Below are 27,175 nucleotides of genomic sequence, written 5' to 3'. Positions count from 1 at the left end.
AAGCAAAACAAACAAACAAACAAACAAACAAACAAAATACCCAAAAAGAAAAATGCATCCAAAAAAATGAGGGTAGTATAAGGAGCCTATGGGACAACTTCAAGCGTACCAACATTCACATCATGGGGGTGCGAGAAGGAGAAGAGAGAGAGCAAGAAATTGAAAACCTATTTGAAAAAAATAATGACAGAAAATTTCCCTAACTTGGTGAAGGAAACAGACATACAAGCCCAGGAAGTACAGAGAGTACCAAACCAAATGAACCCCAAGAGGCCCACACCAAGACACATCATCATCAAAATGCAAAAGGTTCAAGACAAAGAGAGAATCTTAAAAGCAGCAAGAGAAAAGCAGTTAGTTACCTACAACAGAGCTCCCATAAGGCTGTTAGCTGATTTCTCAAAAGAAACTTTGCAGGCCAGGAGGGAGTGCCAAGAAATATTTAAAGTGATGGAAAGCAAGGACCTTTAACCAAGATTACTCTACCCTGCAAAGCTATCATTTAGAATTGATAGACATATAAAGAGTTTCCCAGACAAGAAAAAGCTAAAGGAGTTCATCACCACCAAACCATTATTATATGAAATGTTGGAGGGTCTTTTTGAAAAAGAAGATAAAAATATCTGAACAGCCCAGCCAGCGTGGCTTAATGGTTGAGTGTTGACCCATGCACCAGGAGGTTGCCAGTTTGATTCCTGGTCAAGGCACATGCCCAGGTTGTGGGCCAAATCCCCAGTGGGGAACATGCAGGAGGCGGCCAGTCGATGTTCTCTCCCATCGATGTTTCTCTCTCTCTCCCCCTTCCTCTCTCTCTAAAATCACTAAAGAAAAATATCTGAACAATAAAATGACAATAAATACATATCTATCAACAATCGAATCTACAAACAAATGAGCATGAACAGAAACAGACTCATAGATACAGATAACTTTTTGTTGGTTGCCAGATGGGAGTGGAGATGGGTGAAAAACGGGAAGAGAGAAACCAAAGAACTTATATGCATAACCAACAGACATAGACAATAGTGTGTGGAAAGCAGGAGGGGGGGCAGGACTGGGGAGGAGGGGGTGGGGGAGGGAGAGACATCTGTAATACATTAAAAAATAAAGATAAGTTTAAAAAAAGAGATATAGGAGGAAGACCACTATATCGAGGAATAAACCCTGCTGACACCCTGATTTTGGACTTCTAGCCTCTAGAATTGTGAGACAATAAATTTTGTTATTTAAATTTTTTTCTTTTGCCCAAGGTTCAACAGCTAGTAAGTTACAAAGTCAAAACTGAAATGCAGGTTTTTCTGAAAAAAATCCACAGTTTTTTGTTTTTTGTGGTACGGGCCCCTAGTGGGAACCGAACCCGGGACTCTCTGGTCCACAGGCCGACGCTCAACCACTGAGCTAAACTGGCCAGGGCTTCAGTTCTTTATATTATACCTCTCTACTTTGGACAGGAAAAGAAAACTAAATGCTTAAAAATGACATTAAAAAGAGCTTAAAGATAAAAACAAGCTGGCAGGTAAGGTGAGATGATGAAAAGGAGTGAATTCAGACTTCTTAGCCTCTAAAGCCTACATGCAGTAGGAAAACAAGGTCATCTGCTGAAAGCAAGTGGGATACTTGCAGGCATAGTGAGCATGAGGTAAATGTAAAGGTTTGAAATAATCATTATGCACAATGGAAAGGCCCATGCCATTAGAAAGGGGTCAAAATGAGGTTGAAAAGCATGTCATTCCTAATCCCTTATCTGAGAAAAATCTCTCCCTTCTCTGAACTATCATTCTTATTGTCTATTACAGTAAGAGCTATAATACAAATACAATGTAATATATGTGCTAGCTCTGTATAAATATTTTCCCCACACAGGATAATTAGTTCCTGGGAAGCAAGGCTCATGCTTTCTAATGCTTAATATGTCCCTATAACACCTATTTACAGTGCCTACACCTGTACCCCCCCCCCCCCACGTTTTAGGAGGTAGCAAACAGGGAAAGAGCAAGAGAACAGTGAGAATCAAAACCAACATGGAGATAATTATGCTAAAGCAACTGTTTGCTTCACAAAACCTCTCTGCTTCAAAAAACTCACTGCTTTCCCAGTGATTGTAAATTAAAACCTGGATGCTTCAGTAGGACATAAGGCATTCCCATAATCTGGCCTTAACTCTGGTCTCTAGACTCATCTTCAAACATTTTGCACATTCATCATCTCATGCCTTTCTTTGGTTATGCCTTTCCTCTCCTATTTCTGCCAGCCCAAATCTTATCCATTCATCAAAAACAGCTCAGATGCTACTTCCTCCATGAGATTGTCCTCATTTCTACCCCCAAACAGGAAGTCAAGTCTCCTGTATTCTTACAATAGTGTCTAAGTCTACTTGAACACTTACGTACTACATTACACACAGTTTTGTGTTTATCCAGTTTCCTCCTCTACTAAAATGTAAGCTAGTAGGAACAGGGATTGTGTTTTGGTCCAGGATGTATATCCCCATAGCCTTTATCATTAATGTATGATACTTAATTCAATTGAAAAAGCTAGAATTTAAAAAGTGATACTTAGAGGCTTAAGCCTCACTCTCTGTTCCACGGTATTTACTCACCACTTTTTCAGCTTCTAAATTCTCCCTAAAAATTACTATTTTCCTTCTACTAACTATAAATAGTTACCTATTTGTAACTAATCCTATGGAAAAAAATTTCTTAAAAAAGGGAAAGAGGATTCCAAAATGGCGGCAGAATGAATGGAAGCTACACAGACCGTCTCTCAGGACCAAACTGGAATTACAACTAAAACACAGGTAAATCAATGGGAAAAAGCAACAGAAAAGGAGTTTGCGAGGATAATATAACCAGAGACACTGACTTGATCCTAGTAGTATTGCCAAGGCACGAGACGGGGGCTGGGAGCCCACAAACAGCAGCGGCCTTAGCTGTAAGCTGCACTCTCGAGTTAAACATCCAAGCGGCTCGACAGTGCGGAGCTGGCACAAATGCTAAAACAGCCACAGCCACTCACCTTGGGCTCCAGCAGAGGGAGGGTGGATTAGACTGGAACTATGTGGGGCCACTTAGCATTTGGAGGGGACTCAGAGCTTTTGCTGAGTTGTAGCCATGGAGGATGGTGGCCATCTTGCTCCTTCCCAGGGCTCTGGGGAGAGGCAGTGGCCCCTCCCTCAGAGATTCAACCCCACCCTGTGGGCTATTGAAATACAAATTGAGGCTCACTAACAACCAGCACCTGCCCCACCTTCAGGAAATCCCAGAATGCCGAGCACCTGAGAAAGGTTTTCATTCAACTGAGAGGCCAAGGCTCTTCTAGTAAACACTACTGATAGCCTCCAGGCAAAACGCTAGAGGATAACTATACCATTCCTGGGCTAGCAACTATAACCAGGAAAGTAAGACTTGACAATGGTGTTTAACATGGGTCCTCCCACACTCATCCAATCCCAGGAGAGGGAGCCACAAATAGCAGAACACCAACACCCACAGGGAAAACTTGGCAGGCTCCAAAGCCCACTGTGATAGCCAAAATGATGAAACAGAAACAAAAGCCAAATGAAAGAACAAGAGACCTCCACCAAAGGTAAGATAAATGTGGGGCAGTTAGGCAAGGTAACAGAGCTAGAATTCAGAGCCATGATCTTGAGGAAGCTCAAAAGCATGAGTAAGGACATAGAAATGTTGAAAATCAACCAACTGGAAATGAAAAACCACCAAGAAATCAAGAATGACATATCAGAAATAAAGAACACATTGGAAGGTCTAATCAGCAGAGTAGAGGAAGGTGAGGACCAGATCAGTGAATTAGAGGACAGGGTAGAAAAAAATCAACCAATCAGAAAATGAAAAGGAAAAAACGATGAAAAAACAGGAATACAGCTTAAGAGAACTGTGGGACAACTGGAAATGTAATAACTTTCACATCATAGGAGTCCCCAAGGAAGATGAATATGAGCAAGGGTAGAGAATTTATCTGAAGAAATGGTGACAGAAAACTTCCCTAATTTGGTGAAGGAAGAAGGCATTCAAGTTCAAGAAGCACAGAGAGCCCCAAGAAAGAGGAACCCAAACAGGCCCACACCAAGACACACAGTAATCAAAATGCCAAAAATGAAAGACAAAGAGAGAATCCTAAAAGCAGCAAGAGAGAAGCAACAGGTTACCTACAAAGGAAACCCCATAAGGCTCTCAGCTGACTTCTAACAAGAAACACTGCAGGCCAGAAGGGAATGGCATGAAGTAATCAAGGTCATGAAAAACAAGGATCTGAATCCAAGACTACTCTACCCAGCAAGGCTATCATTCAAAATAGAAGGTCAAATAAAGAGCTTCCCAGACAGAAAAAAGGCTAAGGGAATACATTAGCACCAAACCAGCACTGCAAGAAATGGTAAAAGGACTGCTGTAATTAGTAGAAGAAATAGGAAGAAAACTATAACCAAACTAAACAAAAAATGGTAATAAATAAGTACATATAAATAATCACCTTGAATGAGAATGGTCTGAATGCACTGATAAAAAGACACAGAGTAGCTGATTGGATAAGAAAGCATGACTCATATATATGTTGTTTACAAGAGACCCACCTCACAACAAAAGACTCACATAGGTTGAAAGTGAAGGGATGGAAAAAAATCTTCCAAATAAACAAAAAGCAAAAAAAAAAAAAAAAAAAAAAAAAAAGCTGGGGTAGCAATACTCACATCTGATAAAATAGACTTCAAAATGAAGGCCATAACTAGAGACAAGAAGGCCACTACAAAATATTGCAAGGATCTATTCAACAGGAAAATATAACCTTGATAAACATATATGCATCCAATATAGGAGCACCAAAATATATGAAAAATCTTCTGGAGGTCTTCAAAGGAGAAATCGATAGCAATACAATCATGGCAGGGGACTTCAAAACCCCGTTGACACCACTGGATAGATGCTCTAGACAAAAAATTAGCAAGGAAACACAGACTAAATGAAGCACTGGACCAAATGGATTTAATAAATATCTACAGAAAATTACACCCCAAAACTACAGAATTCATATTCTTCTCAAGTGCACATGGGACATTCTCAAAGATAGACTACATGATAGGACACAAACTAAATCTCTACAAGTTCAAGAAGACTGAAATCATATCAAGCAACTTCTAGAAATCAATTGCAACAAAAACATGCAAAGATATTTCAACACATAGAGGCTAAATAGCATGTTATTAAACAATGAATGGGTTACCATGGAGATCAAGGAAGAAAATAAAAACTTCCTGGAAACCAATGAAAATGAACACACAACAACACAAAATCTATGGGATGCAGCGAAAGGAGTTCTGAGAGGGAAGTTCATAGCACTATAGGCCTACCTCAAGAAACAAGAAAAATTTCTAATAGACTATCTAACCTCACAACTTAAAGAACTAGAAAGTAAATAAAAAGAAAACCACAGAGCAAGTAGAAGGAAGGAACTAATAAAGATCAGAGCAGAAATAAATGACATAGAGAACAAAAAAACAATTCAAAGGATCAATGAAACAAAGAGCTGGTTTTTCGAAAAGATAAAGGAGGTTGATGTACCCTTACCTACACTAAACAAGAAACAGAGAGAGAGAACCCAAATACACAAAATCAGAAATGAAAGAGGAGAAGTAACAACTGACACCACAGAAACACAAAAGATCGTTAACAGCTACTATGAACAATTATATGGCAACAAATTCTACAATCTAAGCAAAATGGACAAATTTCTAGAAACACACATTAAAAAAATTATTCACCATGACCAAGTGGGATTTATCCCAAGGATGCAAGGCTGGTACAATATTCAGAAATTTATAAATGTGATACACTACATAAACAAAATGAAGAATAAAAACCCCATGATCATATCAATAGATGTAGAAAAAGCATTCGACAAAATTCTGCATCCATTTCTGATAAAAAACACTCAGAAATGTGGGAATAGAGGGATCATATCTCGACATAATAAAGGCCATATATGAAAGACCTATAGCCAACATCATACTCAATGGGCAAAAACTAAAAGCATTTCCCTTAAGAACAGGCACAAGACAGGGATGCCCACTTTTGCCACTCTTATTTAACATAGTACTGGAAGTCTTAGTCACAGAAATCAGATGTGAAGTAAAAATAAAAGGGATCCAAATTGGAAACGAGGAAGTGAAACTGTCATTATTTGCAGATGACATGATATTATACATAGAGAACCCTAAAGACTCCATCAAAAATCTACTACACTTAATAAATGAATTTGGCAAAGTAGCAGGATACAAAATTAACGTCAAGAAATCGACGACATTCTTATACACCAATGATGAACTCACAGAAATAGAAACTGAAAACACAATCCCATTTATCATCATGGCAATAAAATTAAGATACCTAGGAATAAACTTAACCAAAGAAGTAAAGGACCTATTTGCAGAAATCTACAGGACATTGGAAAAAGAAATAGAGGAAGATATAAAAAAGTGGAAGCACATACCTTGTTCATGGATTGGAAGAATTAACATCATTAAAATGTCCATGTTACGCAAAGCAATATATAGATTCCATGCAATCCCCATCAAAATACCAACGACATAGTTCACAGAACTAGAGCAAATACCTCAAAAGTTCATATGGAACAAAAAAAGACCCCCCAAAAAAAGACCACAACAAAAAAAGACCACAACAATCTTGAAAAAGGACAAAGCAGGTGGGATCACAATACCAGATATCAGGTTATACTACAAAGCGACTGTAATCAAAACAGCCTGGTACTGGTACAAGAACAGGCGTACACACCAGTGGAACAGAATAGAGAACCCAGAAATGGACCCAAGGCTATATGCTCAATTATTATTTGACAAAGGTGGCAAGAGCATACAGTGGAGTAAGGACAGCCTCTTTAATAAATGGTGTTGGGAAAATTAGACAGGTACATGCAAAAAAATGAAAGTAGACCATCAACTTACACCATACACAAAAATAAACTCAAAATGGATGAAAAACTTAAATGTGACCCGTGAATCCATAAAAATTCTAGAATAAAATGTAGGCAACAAATTTCGGACATCATACGCAGCAGAATTTTCACTGACATATCACCTAAGGCAACAGAAACAAAAGAAAAAATGAACACATGGGACTACATCAAACTAAAAATCTCTGCACAGCAAACGAACAACCATCAAAATGAAAAGGCAACCCACTGTATGGGAGAACATCATTGCCAATGATACATCAGATAAGGGGTTAATTTCCAAAGTATATAGAATACTCATACAACTCAACAAAAGGAAGACAAAGAACCCAATTAAAAAATCGGCAGAGGAACTAAACAGACACCTGTCCAAACAAGACATACAAAAATGGCTAGGAGAGATATGAAGAAATGCTCAACATCACTAATTATCAGAGAGATGTAAATTTAAGCAACAATGAGGTATCACCTCACACCTGTCAGAATGGCTGCCATCAACAAATCATCAAACAACAAGTGTTGGCGAGGGTGTGGAGAAAAGGGGATTATAGTACACTGCTGGTGGGAATGTAGACTGGTGCAGCCACTATGAAAAACAATATGGTGTTACCTCAAAAAATTAAAAATTGAACTTCCATTTGACCCAGTGATCCCACTTCTAGGAATGTCCCCTTAGAAGCCTGAAACACCAATCAGAAAGAATATATGTACCCCCATGTTCATAGAAGCATTAGTTACAATAGCTGAGATCTGGAAACAGCCATCAGTAGACGAGTAGATAACAAGGCTGTGGTACATATATACAATGGAGTACTATGCAGCTGTAAGAAAAAAAGATCTCTTATCCTTTGAGACGACATGGAGGGACCTGGAAAGTATTATCCTTAGTGAAACAAGCCAAGCAGAAAAAGACGAATACCCCATGATCTCACTTATTTATGGAATATAATGAACATAACAGTCTGAGGAATAGGGTAGACCCTGAAAAATGGAAGTAGGGTACAGACTGACAACCCTAAGAAGAGGTGGTAGTGGGGGGGAGGGAAGACATAAACCACAGAACTAATATGCATGTATACATAAGCAATGGACATGGACAACAAAGTGGGGGACAGGGCGGGATGGATGGAAAGGTGGGTATCAATGGGTAAAAAAGGAGAAACTTCTATAACCAAAATAAAATTAAAAATAAAACAAAATTTTTTTTTAAAAAAGGGAAAGAAAACCTCTAGTGGATAAAGTACAACCATTTCAAGCTTTCAACAACGAAAATGGCCAGACACATGTGTAATACGTTTACTTGATGGAAACTGATAATATATCAAATGGAAATGGAGTACTGAAATCATGTAGAAATATGATGAAGATCTAAAAATGGCAAGAGAAAAAGGTAGAATACAAATTTCTATCTACTCTACAATCAGGAAATAAGCATGCAAATAGATGAAAACTAGAAGGAAATGCTGAAAAATCAAGATAGCTATTTGTTACAGTGCATAATTGCAGGCAATTTCTAATTTTCTTTAAAGATGCCACTCTTTTTTTTTAACCCTCACCCAAGGATATGTCTTTATTGATTTTAGAGAGAAAAGAAAGAAAGGAGAGAAAGAAACATCCACTTGAGAGAGAAATATTGATCGGTTGCCTCCACACTTGCCCAGACAGGGGATCAAACTCACAGCCTAGGTATGTATGTGCCCTGATGAGGAATCAAACCTGTAACCTTTTGGCTCCAACTAACTGAGTCACCTGGCCAGGGTGATACCACTCTTATTACTTATGCTGATACACAATACCACCATTTCTACCCAAAAGGGAAGTTTTCATTATAAAGGAAAAAGTATGATCAATATTAAAATATGCAGTCAATTATATTTTAAAATTCCATAAAGGTAAAACAATAAATCTTCATTGGGGGTGATTTTGGTTGGCACTCTTCCCTAGACTTTTGGTGATATCTGGAGATATTTTTGGTTGTCATGATGGGGTGGAGGGAATCCACTGGGTGGGAAGAAGCCAGGAATGCTGCTAAACTTCCTACAATGCACAGAACAGTTTCCCCTTCCTTTCCCAATAAAGAATTAGCCAGCCCCAACTATCAAAAGTGTCACTGTTGAAAAACTCTAGGGTAGATAATGTGTCATTTTGTTGGTTTCTGGAAGCCTACTGGCTACTATAGTGCCTGAGGTTCAGAAAACACTCAACAGAAATGAATGAACACACATCTTTCTCCTTGGGTTTTATGTTGATACTGTGAACTACCCCATTGTCAAAAATTTTATCTTGTGCTCAGTCTCTTCTAGTAAATCAAATTCTGAGGCTTCATTGCATCAATTCTTTAAAAAGCATCAAAGGCACTATCAGAGTAATGACTTCTTATAACCTCCAATGTCTAAAGACGTCAGAATTTGCTGCACTGAGTTTTCAATACTTTTGGTAGTAACCTCAAGAGTAGTTATAACTTATTTTAATAAAAATACAAGCATAAAAGTAAAGACACATTACAAAATATCTTTCCAAGTACAATTTAAAACCACAGGGAAAGGGGGCTGGGGCAGGGGGGTTAAAGAGGGTAAAGGGAGTCAAATATATGGTGACAAAAGGAGACTAAATTTTGGGTGATGAGCACACAATGCAATATACAGATCATGTATTATAGAACTGTACACGTGACACTCATATAATCTTATTAACCAATGTCATCCCAATAAATTTAATAAAAAATACTGTTTCAAGAATAAGTTACAATTATGAAATGATTTCTAAAAAACCGGATGATCTTCAATCACAAATTCAACAGATTCAAGAAACATTTACTAAACATCCACCACGCACAGACCACTGTACCAGAAGAATATAGAAAATTTTCCATTTTAAATATACCATGTAAAAAATAATAAAATAAGTAAATATACCATGTAAATGACAACTGTTAAACTAATATTGACATTGTATCTTACCAACCTTTTTAGATACATCTTGTTTCAATTCTTGTACAGGGGACTCATTTCCAACTTTGTGTGCAGTGTTCTCTGTTTCCTATTTTAAAACAAAAGAAACAGAGACCAAATGATAATATCCTTTCTTTGAAACTCTGTTGAAAATGGGTACAAATGAGAAAATATAGCAGTAATAAATCAAAGGCCCATAAAGGGCTTAGATGTTTGTATACTGATAAGATGCCCAGAGATTTTTTGCCAACTGGGACAACATGGTTTGCATAAGATGGTTATCAGTCAGCAATTTTTAATTTTTTCTACTGCAACAGAATATTTCCCTTTAAAAGTGTCTAACTTTTTAACCTTAAAAAACTGTACAGGAAGATAAGAACTACTAAGTACTTTTGTAGCTTAAAAAGATTAAGGAATTAGGCAAAACTAATAGAATTGTTATTTTTCCCAAAGTATTGTTCCATAAATACAAAAGTTTTTAACACAGAAAACCATATTCAGACAATTGTTTTTTTTTAAATGTGTTTTTATTGATTTTTTAGAGAGGAAAGGTGAGAGAGATAGAAACATTGATTGGCTGCCTCCTACACTCCCCTTATTGGGGATTGAGCCCACAACCCCAGCATGTGCCCTGACCGGGACCTCTCAGTTCATGGGACGATGCTCAATCCACTGAGTCACACAAACCGGGCCAATTGTTTTCTTAAAAACTCTATATTTTTTAGATAACAGGAATTAAGATTTAACCAGAAATTAAATGAAGCCCTCAAAACAGTAACAGATGAATGAAATTAAACCCACCAAAAATACATATATATCTACGTATACATTCATATACACATACGTACATATATATATATATTTGGGAGGTTAGAGAAGGTAGAAGTGGATACTGCATTTTTGTTGGAAAAAAATTTGAGTAAAATAAGATAATCATACATTTGCAAAATGTAACACCATATTCTTCTCTATTTTAAGTTGTCTTTACATTTATAGAAGTACATTTGAATGCTACTCCTGATACTAAGAAAAAAAAAAAAAAACTCTTCATAATTCTTGGTGCATGCCACAGAGCGTATTAAAGAAGGCCGCTATAACCATTTTTTTTGGTCAGATAAGTGACCTAAGGCACATAAGGATGTATATAAGTATTAAAGTAGCACTTCTACCAAGTATCAGGATATGATCGTGAGAGGCTAAATGATATAATTACTCCAGAGAATATTATAATGCTAATGACACAAAGTGCTAGAGAAATTTCTGTAGGACTTTCAATATCTTCAAGCTGAAAAGTTTTTTCATTGGATCCTCCCAGTATTTGGGGAACACTATCAATCTTATCTAGATTCTACTAGAGAAAAACTGTTTCATGTAATTTTAAGTGTTAGATAAAATCCAAACTCTATCACAGCCCATGAGGGCCTAACATGATATTGCCCCTGCCTACATCTCTGACATCTACATTTCTTACCTCCTTCTCCCACCCAAATCCCACAATTATACTTGATGGTTCCTTACCATCTTTAGGGTTACAGCTCAAGTGTTATACATCAGAACAGACTTCCCTGGCAACCCTAAAATAGCCTCACCCCCTCAATTTTCTATCACATTAGCCCATTTTCTTTTTCTTCTTTGCATTTATCACCATCTGAAATGACCTTCTTTACTTATTTTTTTGTCTCTTCCCTACTCCACTAGAATGTCATCTCCATGACAGCAGGGACCTTGTTTGTTTTGTCTACCACCTACTACTTACCCAATACCTAAAACAGTGCCTGGCAAAAGTAATCTTTTGCTGACTGAATGTTGAATAACGCATGCTCTGGCTTTTCTTCAATTAATACACATACCTTAAGTTTATATATTCTTTAATCAAATATTGGTTTTAAACTTAAAAAACCCTATAATCAAAAGCAATTAAAGGTGGGGGAAGAATGAATTGGAGGAAGGTGGTCGAAAGATACAAACTTCCATTTAGAAAATAAATAGGTACCAGGGATGCAATGTACAATACAATGACTATAACTAACACTGCTGCTTGATAGACAGGAAAGCTGGTAGAAGAGTAAAGAGTTCTCATTACAAGGAAATACTTTTTTTTCCTTCTTTTCTTTTTATTGTTATCTATATGAGAAGACAGGTGTTAGGTAAATCTATTGTGGAAATCATTTCACAATATATGTAAATCAAACCATCATACTGTATTCCTTAAACTTAAACAGTGATGTATGTCACTTATATCTTAATAAAACTAGGAACAAAGAAAAAAAAAAGAACAGTTAATACATATTAGAGAAATAACTTAAACTGTCTTATGAATTAAGTATCCAATTATCCTCCAATAACTGTTGAATAGTAGGAAAATGAGAAGCATTATACAACCTAATTCCGTGGATATTTCCCCTAAACTAACCTAAGCAAAATTACACACTAAAAACTCTTGTACTTCACTTTAATTTGTTTGAACTAATTACAAAGATCACAGATTAATATTCGTATGCTGACCAAAACTGCCAGGTAGTGATTAGACTTCTATTTTATTTGGCTTTAACAAAACTCCCTTGGACTTGAACTTTTGAATGCTATCAAGTCCTGTAAATTAAACTGCTATTAAGTCATAATTTTAAAGGAGTGATATGGCACCTACCAGAGGGTCTGCTCTCTAGAGAAGTTAAATTGAAAGAATTCTTGGTAAAACCTCATTTAGTATATCTATATTTAGTATAGATATATCTATATAGACATGTATATGCATATCTACTTATGCATATCTGTATACCTAACTATGTATGTCATATATGATTCTCTCCCAGAGCTGTCTAAGGTCCAGGTCCTTCCCCTAGCACCTCAATCAGGCTTTGGGAATAAAGTAATGGAAGCCAAGCATGTGCCTGCAGAAAACTAACACCAACTTAGCTAGACTTGAAACAGTCTTCATTTGTTACCCCCTCTGGATTTGGGCTGCACCATTACTGAAGTACAGTACCTACTAAATCCCAGCTTCCCACCACCAGGCCATTTCTCTAATCCCAATCTATCACAACCTGAGAAATATGCTTCCTTTAAAAAGTGTGGTAGATAATTCACTTCCTAGCAATTCATACCACCTCCATTTATGTTTAATATCAGGGAGCTGCTTGTACCCTTCTTACAGTATTGAGTTATAAGATTTGAGCTTTTACATTTTAATAAGCATATCCAATAAAAGACTCAGTTTCACAAATCATTTATACAAAAGTGATCTACACTCAAAGAACAGAAAAAACAACAGGAATCAACTCTTAAATAGTTGTCATATGCATCCATGCATTCCTATCAACACTGTCCCTTTGTCAGAGTCTTATATCTTGACATTCCAACAGCCTCTTAACGAATCTCTCTCTGTACTTAGTCTCTTTCCTCCAAACATTTTTCCATCCTACCACCGCTTATCTTTTGCTAATTCCTCAGCAAAACAACTTCCACAACTGCAAGACATATAAAAATTGATGTTTTAAATATCTTTCATCAAAAATATAAAGCCCAGACCAGTCGGTGTGGTTGAGTGTTGACCCATAGACCAAGAGGTCACTGGTTTGATTCCTGGTCAGGGCACATGTCCGGGTTTTGGACTTGACCCCCAGTAGGGGGTGTGCTAGAGGCAGCCAATCAATGTTTCTCGCTCACATCGATATATTTCTATCTCTATCATCCTTTCCCTTCCTCTCTCTAAAAAAAAAAAAAAAATCAATTAAATATTTTAAAAAATTTGAAGCCCAGAGTTTTAACCTGGCATTCAAGGTTCATTAATTCTGGCCCCATTTTTTCCCTCCAGCATTCTATAACTAAAATGTTTACATGGGTCACACCAGTGTTTCATTGCTCCCAGAAAATTCTGTCTTTGCATATTAATTAGTTCATACTATTGCCTAACAAACAATGCTTTCCCAATTTTTCTCTATCTACCTATGCAAATCTCTCCCAGTTTTCAAAGCCCAGCACAAGTTCTACCTCTTTCCTAAAACTTTTCTCTGCTATTCCAGGTAATAGTACTCTCATGGTCACTCTGTCTCTCCTTTCCTACTCCAAACTCCTTGTAGAACTTAAGGTCATTCTATTAAGGTATTCTATTCTACAAACATCAATACCACATATGTCATTTGTTCTTCTGTGAGATTATAAAATCATCAAATATCAGGACTACATCAAATTTTTTTTTGGTTTGCTTAAGATATCAATCAATATGCTGTTTATACATAATATGTACTCAATAGTCTGAGTACATCCATGCCATAGACTACTACTTCACAGTGAAAAGGAACAAACAATTGAAACATGCAACAATTTGGATGGATCTCAATCCTTTCATCCAATCTTAAAAGGTCACACACTAGCCCTGGCTGGTCTGGCTCAGCATTTAGAGCGTCAGCCCACAAACCAAAGAATCTTGGGTTCAATTCCGGTCAAGGACATGTATCTTGGTTGCCATTTGATCCCTGGCCCTGGCTGGGGTCCTTCAGGAGGCAACCAGTCGATGTGTCTCTCTCACATCGATGTTTTCCTCCCTCTCTTTCTTTCTCTCCCTCCCTTTTTCCTTCCCACTCTAACTGAAAATCAATGGAAAAATATCTTCGGGTGAGGTTTAAAAAAAAAAAGGTCACACACTATATGATTCCATTTATAGGACATTCTCAAATGACAAAATTATAGCGATGGAAAACAGATTAGTGGCTGCCAAGGGTCATGGATGATGGAGGGGAGGTGGCAGATGTGAGTTTATAAATTGACACAGAACTATACGCTCACATTATATCAATGTCAAATTCCTGGCTTTGATATTGAACTATAAATAAAATATAACCACTAGGGAAATGGGTGAAGGATACACAGGATTTCTCTGTACTGTCTTTGCAGCTTCCTGTGACTCCATAATTATTTCAAAATAAAAAGTAAAAAAGAACAATATCGAACTTCATATTTATTTACTAAATATGTACATTGCCCATCTGATTTTATTCAAGTTAAGGACAATCTATAATTACTGTAAATTCCAAAACCTATTTGTTATCACCTAAAAATATCTTAGAGCTAAGTGGCTTTTAAAACCTACAAGCATAATAAATAGCAATGGTCTCTGGATGTGGGGATTCTAAAGATGAGTGATGGAAGAGGAGTTGCATTTCAACCATCTACTTTTTCACTGAGCAAATTGTAACCATTTCTATGTACTACTTTAAAAATTGTTTTGATTGCCAGGCCGGTGTGGCTCAGTGGATTGAGCATAGACCCATGCACCAGGAGATCACCAGTTCGATTCCCGGTCAGACCACAGGCCCTGGTTATGGGCTCGATCCCCAGGAGGAGGAGTGCAGGAGGCAGCCAATCAATGTTTCTCTCTCATTGATGTTTCTATCTCTCTCTCTCTAAAAACCAACAAAATAAACATTTTAAAATTGTTATTAGAATATTAAATAATTTTAATAAAACATAAGGGATAAAGAATTATGATATAACCATTCTTAAGCATTCAATTTAAGAAAAAGAACAATTACCATTAGCTTTCAAATCTCTAGTATAGTCTTTTCCATTTCCATTACATTCTTTTCCTCTTAGAGATGACTGACATTCTAAACTTTGTGTTTATCATTCCCCTGCTATTCTTTATAGTTTGACTATGCTTGTAACTCTAAATGATACATTCTTTAATTTCACATGCTTTTGAACTGAATATAAATGGAATTTTACTGCACATCTTTTTCTGTGAGTTGCCCCCCCACTCAACACTATGATGCTGAAATTCATCCATATTATTGTATATAACTAGTTCATTCATATCTATTGCTGTAGACTATTCCATATAAATATACCACAATTTATCAGAGATCAGTATCTAATATATATAAAAAGGTAGGGACACTGAAAGTGGAAAAATAAAGCATGTTTGAGATTAAAGATAACATATGTACAGGCATACACAACACATACAAACACATACAAACACACACACAGTATATACCCTATTTGATATTAAATATCAAATATCAAAGAATATCCATTTGGTGATATTCCTGTACTTAAAAAGGCTCTCAGGGACATAGTGTCTTTATACAAAACTCCTTTGCTTGGATATATAAGACTGGGATTGATTTATATACATGGTAACAATACCAATACAGGTGCCCATAAGAAATATACAAGTGTTTTACTCCACATTGTCATGCAAGTATTACTTTTTCAATTAAAACACACACACACACACACACACACACACACACACACACGAATTTTAGAGTGTTCTTTTATTTCAAAAATTATAAACCAAATAAAAATTAGTGGATATCTAAAAAATATTTATAGTCCCTTTCTTATAGCACAATATATAATTAAGTATTTCATTATTTAATCACACCTAGTGAGATACAAAGACAATATTATTTAGCAAAAAATATGTAACACAAAGCAAAAGCAAGAAAATGAAAAATTACATAAAAGAGAAAAATGAATGGAAAGTGTACATTTTTGTAGAAACATAACTTTCAGAAAGTGCAACTTACCTCTAATGTTGAAATTCCAACCCTTTCTGAAGACCTGTTCAGAAATAAAAGCAAGGTGGCATTGAATAGTGCAGGTGAGAAGGGAAATATTTCTATACATTTATTAAAGTCCACGTTTTAAAAACATGTATATATTTTGTGATTGAAAAAAAGTCTCTGTGCATATAGAAAATGTAGAAAACATAAAAAAAAAATAGAGAAGAAAATGAAAGTGACCCATATTCTTACCATATAGAGATTTGAGTATTATTTGTCTTCCCAGGTATACACAGGGTGGGACAAAAGTAGGTTTACAGTTGTGCATATGGAAAATGAAACAATAATTCATAAATACTAATATAAAAATAAACTGTTTCTCGTACTCACAATTGTAACCCTACTTTTGCCCCACTCATTATATGACATAATAATAAGCAACTTTGTGAAAACATTTTGTACTCGTCCATGACAACTTTCTTTAAAATAAGTTTCTCTAAAGTGGAACTGCAGGCCAAAAGTTCAGCATTTTGAGAAACTTTCAAATTGCCCTCCAGAACATATGCACCAATTTACACTCCTACTTTTCTTGAGTGCATGTTTCTTTTTTTTTTTTTTCACTTTTTTTATTAATTAATTTCTGTTACAAGTGTTTTTCCTTTTCCTCCCACTGATTCCCCCCACCCCTCCCTCCCTGCCCTTTCCCCAGTTTGTTGTCCATGTCCACTGTTCATGCATACATGCATATAAGTTCTGCGGTTTATCTCTCCCCCACCACCCTCTTCTGGAAATTGTCAGTCTGTACCCCACTTCCACGTCTCTGGGACTACCCCATTCCTCAGACTGTTATGGTCATTATATTCCACAAATAAGTGAGATCATATGAAACTTGTTTTTCTTGAGTGCATGTTTCTTAATACCCCTGTAAAAATGAGTGTTTTTTAAATTTTACAAATTTAATAGACAAAAGTATATTTCATTGTTGTCTTAACTTGATCTATAGCATAGATGAAAAGTTTTATATGCATTAGACCTTTACAGTGCTTTTGAAGAGAGTAACCCAGTTTTATTTGCCGCTCATTTTTCTACTGGAGCAAAACTTTGTTCTTAAACGCAGACTATTCCAGATACAATAATTTTTAAAAGTAACATTTCACCAATTATTTTCACACACCCTCGACATATTTTTCTTCAAATAGAAACAGCTTGATATCCACTACAAAGCATAAAAGAGAGACATATACTTATAGCCACTTAGTACATTTTAGGGTTATGAAGTAATAAACACTTTTAAATGATTAATATTACTATGCCATACCTAATTTTGTTTTTTTGTAAAATGCAATGATCGTAGATGATACATCTTTGTATTGAATGGTACCTTCAAGAACACAGCTTCTGTTCACAGATAAAAACTGAGGTGCTGAGAGATTAAATGACTTGCACCAAAGTCACATATTTAGGGGCAGAACCAAGAAAAGCATTGAGCCCTACTACCATGCTCTTTACATGCCAAACTGAGTAATCTATATCTGGTAGAGGAATCCTTGACCTTTAATCAAAACGTAAGTGTGATTAAAAAAAAAAAGTTCTTTTGCCATTTAACAGAAAATCAACCCCTTTATTCAACAAACATTTATGAAATACCTACCATGTACCAGGGACTAGAGATGTGAAGGTGAATAAGACACGATTCTAGTTTAGGGGGGTTTCAAGACTTGTTTTAAAAAGGTAGTTGTATAGCCCTGGCTGGTAATGGCACAGTGGTTAGCATCAGACTGCACACCTAAGGGTCATGGGTTTGATTCCTGGTCCAGGGCACATATGTGGGTTGCAGATTTGATCTCTGGCCCCAGTTGGGGTGGATGCTGGAGGCAACCAATCAATGTCTCTCTCACCTCAATGTTTTTCTCTCTCCCACCTTTTCGCTCTTCTACACTCTCTAAAAAATCAATGGAAAAATACCCTTGGGTGAGGATTAACAAAACAATACAAGGAAGCTGTATAAAATGCTGCCTGCTCATTAAATGCAGTGCCTGGACAATATAATTTCATATCAACAAAAGACAAATTCCAGAAATGAAAGTGTTTATAGTCTCAATTATTTGGTTTCTCTGACAAACCTATACTGCTATATAACAAAATCATGTTTATCCAGAAGATTGATCAGGACCAAGTACTCAGATTTTAAAAAAGCAAAAAAAAAAAAAAAAAAAAAAGCCGAACAAACAATATCTACAATAATACAAGTGCAAAGAAAATAACAACAAAAGTAAGTAAAACAAAAACTTTGAAGGAAGCTTAAATTTCCATGTGGTACATATTCTAAATGCCAACCAGGGGGAAAAAATCCCCTGCCATAGAGGCATATAGGTTAGAGAAAATAAGACTTAAAAAAACTTAAGCCCCATATGAGGTACAGAAGGGAAGAAAAAAAAAATTCTGCCTTCCCTATGTCCCTCATTTTGGAAAATTTGACCAGATTTTTAGATCTGTATAAACAAACAAAGCAAAATAAAACAAAACAAAAAAATACAGAATAGGGAGCCACATTTATCTTTTGTGTGTAACTGGTTCCATAAAAAGCACTTTCTGGCTATTGATTCACAGGATCTAAGTTATGGACTGGTTGTTGACACAGAAATATTCCAGATTGGTTCTGGTGGGGTTTACATATGGCTGTGTACAAACTATAAAGAGTAATTTATTACTTCCTTTTGAGAGACAAGGGGACATAGTGAAAAAAAGCATGGGTTTTCAAGCAGATGAACTTTGCTTGGATATTATCTCTACCATTTACCCTATGTGAGATCTTTATCAAATTAATTTCTCCAGGCCTCAGTCTTCTCTATAAAAGAGAGTAAGCCACCTACTTCACAGGACTACTATAAAAATTACGTGAGAGAGTACATGAGGCACACATAATAGGTGCTAGTTTCTTCAGCAGCTTTGAATTGCTCCATTGAAACTCAAATGATGAACTTCACTAAGTTTCTCCAAGGCACTTTGGCAGTATGTCAGTAGTGGGGAGCCTAAAATAAATTTTTGGAACACGGGAAAGATACCCAAAGCCTGTCAAGCTCCAGCCCACTTAATAATAGGGAACATGAAAAAAGCCAGATTATATTGAGCTGATGATCAGCTTGGGATCCTGCTTGCATCTGGTGATGCCATTAAACAAAAAACTAATTACAAAAGACACTCACATTTGAAGTATATTTAAATGTTATAGAATGCTTAAGCACTTGGTAGATAGGTAAAGCATTTCAGACTACCATAGCTTCTTCCAATCTAAATAAGTCTAAAATTGTCTCTAACAGGGTAGTCTATAAGACCAGAATTCTTCTGTGACACATTTAAAAACATTTTTTTTCTTTATTGATTTGAGAGAAGGGAGAAGGAGAGAGAGAGAGAAACATCAATGAGAGAATATATCGATTGGCCGCCTCCTGCATGCCCCCACTGAGGATTGGGCCCACAACCTGGGCATGTGCCCTGACCAGGAATCGAACCAGTGACCTCCTGGTGCATGGGTCGACACTCAACCACTGAGCCACACTGGCCGGGCTTGTGACACATTTTTTATCTATTTATAGAACATCAGCATCTAGTAAAAAGTAAAAGCATGTTTATAATATGCAAAGTTGGCTAAAATGATTTGTATCATGTGCAAAGATGAGAAAAGAACCATTCATTTCACAGGAAGAAACAGTAAATCGTTATTTAGTGTTCCCACAGGAAGCATTCCTAATAGGGCCCTTGAATAAAACAATGGGCACCATTTATTAAGCAGGTTTCAAAAACTGTGCTAACACTTGATTTGCTTTAGCTTTAGTCCTCACAACTTTCCTATGTGGTAGTTGTAGTAACTTCACTATTTTACAAATGAAAAGCTGAGGCATGGGTTAGATTAGGTAATTTAAGTTGTACTGCTAGTAAATAGTAGGGCCAGAATTTCACCTCAGGCAGTCTGACTCTAGGGCCCACTTTCTCAAGTACTTTGCAATATCGCCTCCTTTCTGGGTAAAGTCTTAAAAGATGATGGTTATGAAAATATTCTAAGTGCTACTATGACTGAGCACCAAAGTAAAGGCAATTAGTGCTACTTCTTGGGTTGGACTAAACTAATTAATTCAAAGGCCCTGAATCTTGATCTGCCTTTAACAACTACAATTAATGCCTAATTGATTTGGCACTGCTAGAGAACAGAATAATAAATATTCCATAAATAAAATTTCCAGAGATGAAACTTCTCTTTGAGTGCCAAACTTCTGAAAGTATTTTAATTATTTTTGAATTTCAAATTTCAAAAGCAGCTTGTAAATAAGTACATTATAGGCTAAGCCTTGCTGTTCAGTAATCTTTTCCTTGAAAACAGTTTCTTAAACAAGGGATATACAAAGTTACCTTTCTTATTAATGCAGAGTAATTACCATGCTCAAATAATACACAATATTTTAATACTCTAATGACCTCTAGGAACCCTAAGGTACAGGGGCTTATTTGCCTTCACACTACAGGACTCTAGGCTACTATGCTTAGAATGTCTGTGTTTTGCAGTTTTGCATCTTCTTCCTCTATTTGTTGTCACTTCTTACAACTAGCCCACTATTATTAAACTTTGCACCCCTCTCCCACTTCTAATTTTTGTGGCTGATCTGCATTGAGCTGGGAAACCAGGTTTTCATTGATTTTTTTTTTTTTTTTTGGAGAGAGAGGGAGAGATAGAAACTTCCATGTGAGAAACATGCATCAGCTGCCTCCTGCACGCCTCCTACTGGGGATCAAGCCCACAACCCAGGCATGTGCCCTGACTAGGAATCGAACCAGGACCACAGTCCATGGGAGGATGCTCAATCTACTGAGCCACACTGGCTGGGCGGAAACCAGGTTTTTAAAAATGAAATTGTGAAGCAGACTAGACTATGGGTGGTGAACACACAATACAATATACAGATGATGTATTATAGAAATGTAAACTTGAAATCTATTTAATTAACCAATATAACCCCAATAAATTCTATAGAAATATTCCAAAAAGTAAATAAAAACCACAGAACTTATATGCATGTATGCATAACCGATGGACATAGACAACAAAGCAGGGGATGAGGGGGGATGGGGAGGAGGGTGTCATTGGGGGGGGAAAGGAGAAACATCTGTAACAAAAATAAATAAAAACACACACACACAAATAAAAAATAAGTAAATTTCATTCCTGTTAAAAAAAAAAAATAAATAATAATAAAAATGGAATTGCGTGGTAAAGAACCCAGAGATTCTGAGTGAGGGTTTCCCCATAAGAAATTTTGTACACGATTTTATTTTGTACTTTATAACATTTTTTTCCCAGAGGATGTTTTAAGTGATTATTTCTTATTTCCAGTTGTATCAGAGAATCATTATTACCAAAAGAAGTAGCCGCCAAATAAGTGAGCTATCACTAATCTTCAGTATCCCTAGACAACTACTCAACTCCTCTTTGTAACTCAGACTTTTACTTCAAAGTAGAGACAGTAACATAATATTTCAGAGTGATTATCTGCCTGAAGAAAAGAACTACAGTCATGCATTGCATAATGATGTGTCCACCAACGAGGATCCAAATACAGGACAATGGTCCCATAAGATTATAACGGAGCTAAACATTTCCTATCGTAAGGTCTTAACTAGCACAGTGCATTCCTCACGTGTGTGTGCTAATGCTGGTGTAAACAAACCTATGGTGCTGCCAGTCACATAAAAGCATAGTACATACAATTATGTACAGTACATAATCCTTGATAATGATAATAAACTACTGTTACTGGTTTATTTACTACACTATAATTTTACCATTGTTTTAGAGCATACTCTTTCTACTTATAAAAAAGTTTGCTGGAAAACAGTATGCCTTATTACGTTGGCATCAGCCTCTTACATCTCATGTTTATCACATCTATTAATTGCATCATTTTCTCTTATGTTTAATTTAATCTCATGTGCTGTATAGGCTTGTAGCCTAGGAGCAATAGACTATAACATATAGCCTCCATGTGTAGTAGGCTATAACCATCTAGGTTTGTGTAAGTGCAGTCTATGATGTTCCCACAACGACGAAATTGCCTGACAATGTATTTCTCAGAACACATCCCTGTAGACCGAGAGACGTGGAAGTAGGGTACAGACTGACAACCCTCAGAAGAGTGGGTTGTGGGGAAAAAATGGCGGCGGAGTGAATAGAAGCTACACAGACCATCTCCCAGGACCAAATTGGAATTACAACAAAAATAAAGACAAATTGTCAGGAAGGGGCAACCAAAAGGCAGCTTGGAGGACCACATAACCAGGGACACTGATTCGATCCTGGTAGGCTTTCAAGGACGCGAGAGGGAGCCAGGAGCCCACGGTCCGCAGCGACCTGGGCTGGGACCAGCAGACTTGGCTGGAAGCTGTGTCCTTGGCTGGGTCCTGTGGCCTCGGCTGGGACCAGCGTCCACCTCGGCTGGGTCCTGCAAACTCGGATGGGTGCTACACCCATGGCTGGGTCTAGCGGCCTCGGCTGGAGCTACGCCTTCAGCTGGGTCCTGTGGCCTGAGCTGGGTGCTATGCCCTCAGCTGGGTCCTGCGACCTCGGCTGGGTGCTACACCCTTGGCTGGTGCCGCAGCCTTGGCCGCACGTAGCTGGGAGCAGTGCCCTTGAGTTAAAGTCCCAGGCGGCTCCATGACACAGAGCCATGACAGAGACTAAAATGGCAGCAGCCATTCACCTTGGGCTCCGGCAGAGGGAAGGCAGACTGGATAGGAACTGTGTGGAGACACTCGGGATTTGGAGGGTGCTCAGAGCTTTTGCTGAGTGCAGCCACGCAGGACCGTGGTGATTTTACTCCTTCCGAGGGCCCTGGGGAGAGGTGGCGGCCACTCCCTCGGAGATTCAACCCCACTTGGTGGCCACTGAAATGCTAATTGAGGCCCATTACCAACCAGTATCTGCCCCACCCTCGGGAAATCCTCTTACACTGAGCACCTGAGGGAGTTTTTCAGTCAACTCAGAAACCAAGGTTCTTGAGGTGACACTTACTAATATAATAGCCTCCAGGCAAAAAAGCTAAAGGATAACTACCATTCCCTGGGCTAGCATCTCTAACCAGGAAAATTAAGACTTGACAGTGGTGTTTAAAGTGGGCCCTCCCTGCCTTATCAAAACCCAGGAGAGGGAGCCACAAACAGCAGAACACCAACACCCACAGGGAAAATTTGGCAGGTTCCAAAGCCCACTGTGATAGCCAAAATGGTGAAAAACAGAAACAAAAGCCAAATGAAAGAACAAGAGACCTCTACCGAAGATGAGACAAATGAGGTGCAGTTAATCAAGTTAATAAAACTAGGATTCAGTTATGATCTTGAGGAAGCTCAACAGCATGTGTAAGGACATGAGGACCATGAGTAAAGACACAGAAATGTTGAAAATCAACCAGTTGGAAATTAAAAACCACCAAGAAAAAATGAGGAATGACATCAGAAATGAAAAACACATTGGAAGTTCTAAAAAGCAGAGTAGAGGAAGCTGAGGACCAGATCAGTGAATTAGAAGGCAGGGTAGAAAAAATGAACCAATCAGAAAAACAAAAGGAAAAAACGATTAAAAACGGGAAGACAGCATAAGAGAACTGTGGGACAACTGGAAACATAATGATAATCACATCATAGGAGTCCCCGAAGAAGAAGAAAATGAGCAAGGGTTAGAGAATATATTCAAAGGAATATGTGACAGAAAACTTCCCTAATTTGGTGATGGACGAAGGCATTCAAGTTTAAGAAGCACAGAGAGCCCCAAGTAAGAAGAACGCAAACAGGCCCACACCAAGACACATAGTAATTAAACTGCCATAAATTAAAGACAAAGGAAAATCCTAAAAGCAGCAAGAGATAAGCAACAGGTTACCTTCAAAGGAAACCCCATAAGGCTCTCAGCTGACTTCTCACAAGAAACACTATAGGCCAGAAGGGAGTGGCATGAAGTAATCAAGGTCATGAAGACAAGGATCTTAATCCAAGACTACTCTACCCAGCAAGGCTATCATTCAAAATAGAAGGTGAAATAAGGAGCTTCCCAGACAAAAAAAGGCTAAGGGAATACATTAGCACCAAACCAGCAGTGCCAGGAATGTTAAAAGGACCGCTGTAATTAGCAGGAGAAATGGGAAGAAAAATAGAACCACACAAAACAAAAATGGCAATAAATAAGTACATATCAATAATCACCTTAAATGTAAATGGATTGAATTCTCCCATAAAAAGACACAGAGTAGCTGATTGGATAAGAAAGCATGACTCATCTATATGTTGTTTACAAGAGACCCACCTCACAACAAAAGACTCACATAGGTTGAAAGTGAAGGATGGAAAAAAAATCTTCCAAGGAAACGAAAAGGAAAAAAAAGCTGAGGTAGCAATACTCATATCTGATAAAATAGATTTCAAAATGAAGGCCAAAACTAGAGTCAAAGAAGGCCACTACTTAATATTGAAAGGATCTATCCGACAGGAAGATATAACCTTGATAAACATATATGCACCCAATATAGGAGCACCAAAATATATTAAAAAATCTTCTGGAAGACGTCAAAAAAGAAATCGATAGCAATACAATCATAGCAGGGGACTTCAACATCCACTGACATCACTGGATAGATCCTCTAGACAAAAAATTAGCAAAGAAACAGAGACTCTAAATGAAGCACTAGACCAAATGGATTTAATAGATATCTACAGAGAATTACACCCAAAAACTACAGAATTCACATTCTTCTCAAGTGCACATGGGACATTCTCAAAGATACACCACATGTTAGAGCACAAACTAAGTCTCTACAAGTTCAAGAAGACTGAAATCATATCAAGCATGTTCTCAGATCACCATGGAATGAAACTAAAATCAATTGCAAGAAGAACATACAAAGACATTTGAACACATGGACGCTAAATAGCATGTTATTAAACAATGAATGGGTAACCGAGGAGATCAAGGAAGAAATTAAAAACTTCCTGGAAACCAATGAAAATGAACACACAACAACACAAAATGTACGGGATGCAGCTAAAGCAGTTCTGAGGGAAGTTCATAACTCTACAGGCCAACCTCAAAAACAAGAAAAATCTCTAATAGACTATCTAACCTAACAACTTAAAGAACTAGAGAGCAAACAAAAAGAAAACCCCAAAGCAAGTAGAAAGAAGGAACTTGTAAAGATCAGAGCAGAAATAAACGACATAGAGACCAAAAAAACAATTCAAATGATCAATGAAACACAGAGCTGGTTTTTCAAAAAGATAAACAAGATTAATGGACCCTTACGTAGACTCACCAAGAAACAAAGAGAGAGAACCCAAATACACAAAATCAGAAATGAAAAAGGAGAAGTAACAACTGATACCACAGAAATACAAAAGATCATTAACATCTACTATGAACAATTATATGGTAACAAATTTGATAATCTAAGAGAAATTGACAAATTTCTAGAAACACATAGTCTCCCAAAACTGGACCAGGAAGAGATAAAAAACTTGAACAGACCAATAACAACAGAAGAAATTGAAGATGCAATCAAGACTCTCCTTGCAAACAAAAGCCCAGGTCCAGATGGCTTCACGGGGGAGTTTTACCGAACATTCAAAAAGAACTAACACCCATTCTTCTCAAACTATTTCAAAAAATTCAAGAAGAAGGAAGAGTTCCAAACTTGCTTTATGAATCCAGCATAATTCTAATTACAAAACCAGAAAAAGACACTACAAAGAAAGAAAACTACAGGCCAATATCCCTGATGAACATAGACACCAAAATCCTGAACAAAATGCTAGCAAATCGGCTCCAGCAATACACCAAAAAAATTATTCTCCATGACCAAGTGGGATTCATCCCAGGGATGCAAGGCTAGTACAATATTCTCGAATCAATAAACATGATACAACAAATAAATAAAATGAAGAATAAAAATCACATGATCATATCAATAGATCCTGAAAAAGCCTTCGACAAAATCCAACATCCATTTCTGATAAAAACGCTCAGCAATGTGGGAATAGAGGGATCATATCTCGACATAACAAAGGCCATATATGAAAGACCTACAGCCAACATCATACTCAATGGGCAAAATCTAAAAGCATTTCCCTTAAGAACAGGAACAAGGCAAGGATGCCCACTTTCACCACTCTTATTCAACATAGTACTGGAAGTCCTATGCACAGCAATCAGACAGGAAGAAAAAATAAAAGGAATCCAAATTGGAAAGGAGGAATTGAAACTGTCATTATCTGCAGATGATATGATACTATACGTAGAAAACCCCAAAGACTCCATCAAAAATTTACTCGACTTAGTAAATGAATTTGGAAAAGTAGCAGGATACAAAATTAACGTCAAGAAATTGATGGCATTCTTATACACCAATGATGAACTCACAGAATGAGAAACTAAAAAACAATCCCATTTACGATTGTGGCAAAAAAAAGTAAGATACCTAGGAATAAACTTAACCAAAGAAATAAAGACCTGTTTGCAGAAAAATATAGGTCATTGGAAAAAGAAATAGAGGAAGATATAAAAAGTGGAAGCACATACCCTGTTCATGGATTGGAAGAATTAACATCTTTAAAATGTCCATATTACCCAAAGCAATCTATAGATTCAATGCAATCCCCATCAAAATACCAACGGCATACTTCACAGAATAAGAACAAGTACGT

The 27,175-nt window shown here is 37.1% G+C and overlaps 1 protein-coding gene across 1 annotated transcript in view; it reads right to left on the bottom strand.

The window, feature by feature from the left end:
* The window catches only part of WDR44 (WD repeat domain 44), a 121,596-nt gene that overhangs the window by 63,514 nt on the left and 30,907 nt on the right, over window positions 1–27,175 (bottom strand). The window contains exons 2-3 of the mRNA XM_036270799.1: window positions 16,466–16,499; window positions 9,946–10,020 (exon numbers count right to left, since the gene is read on the bottom strand). Coding sequence (XP_036126692.1) covers window positions 9,946–10,020; window positions 16,466–16,499 — 109 coding nt within the window. The remainder of the gene's footprint in view (window positions 1–9,945; window positions 10,021–16,465; window positions 16,500–27,175) is intronic.

Source organism: Molossus molossus, unplaced genomic scaffold, assembly GCF_014108415.1.
Source record: "Molossus molossus isolate mMolMol1 unplaced genomic scaffold, mMolMol1.p scaffold_m16_p_2, whole genome shotgun sequence".
In the NCBI taxonomy this organism is placed as follows: Eukaryota; Metazoa; Chordata; class Mammalia; order Chiroptera; family Molossidae; genus Molossus; species Molossus molossus.
The sequence above is the reverse complement of the archived record's forward strand: the minus strand, read 5'-3'. Positions and strand labels throughout refer to the sequence as shown.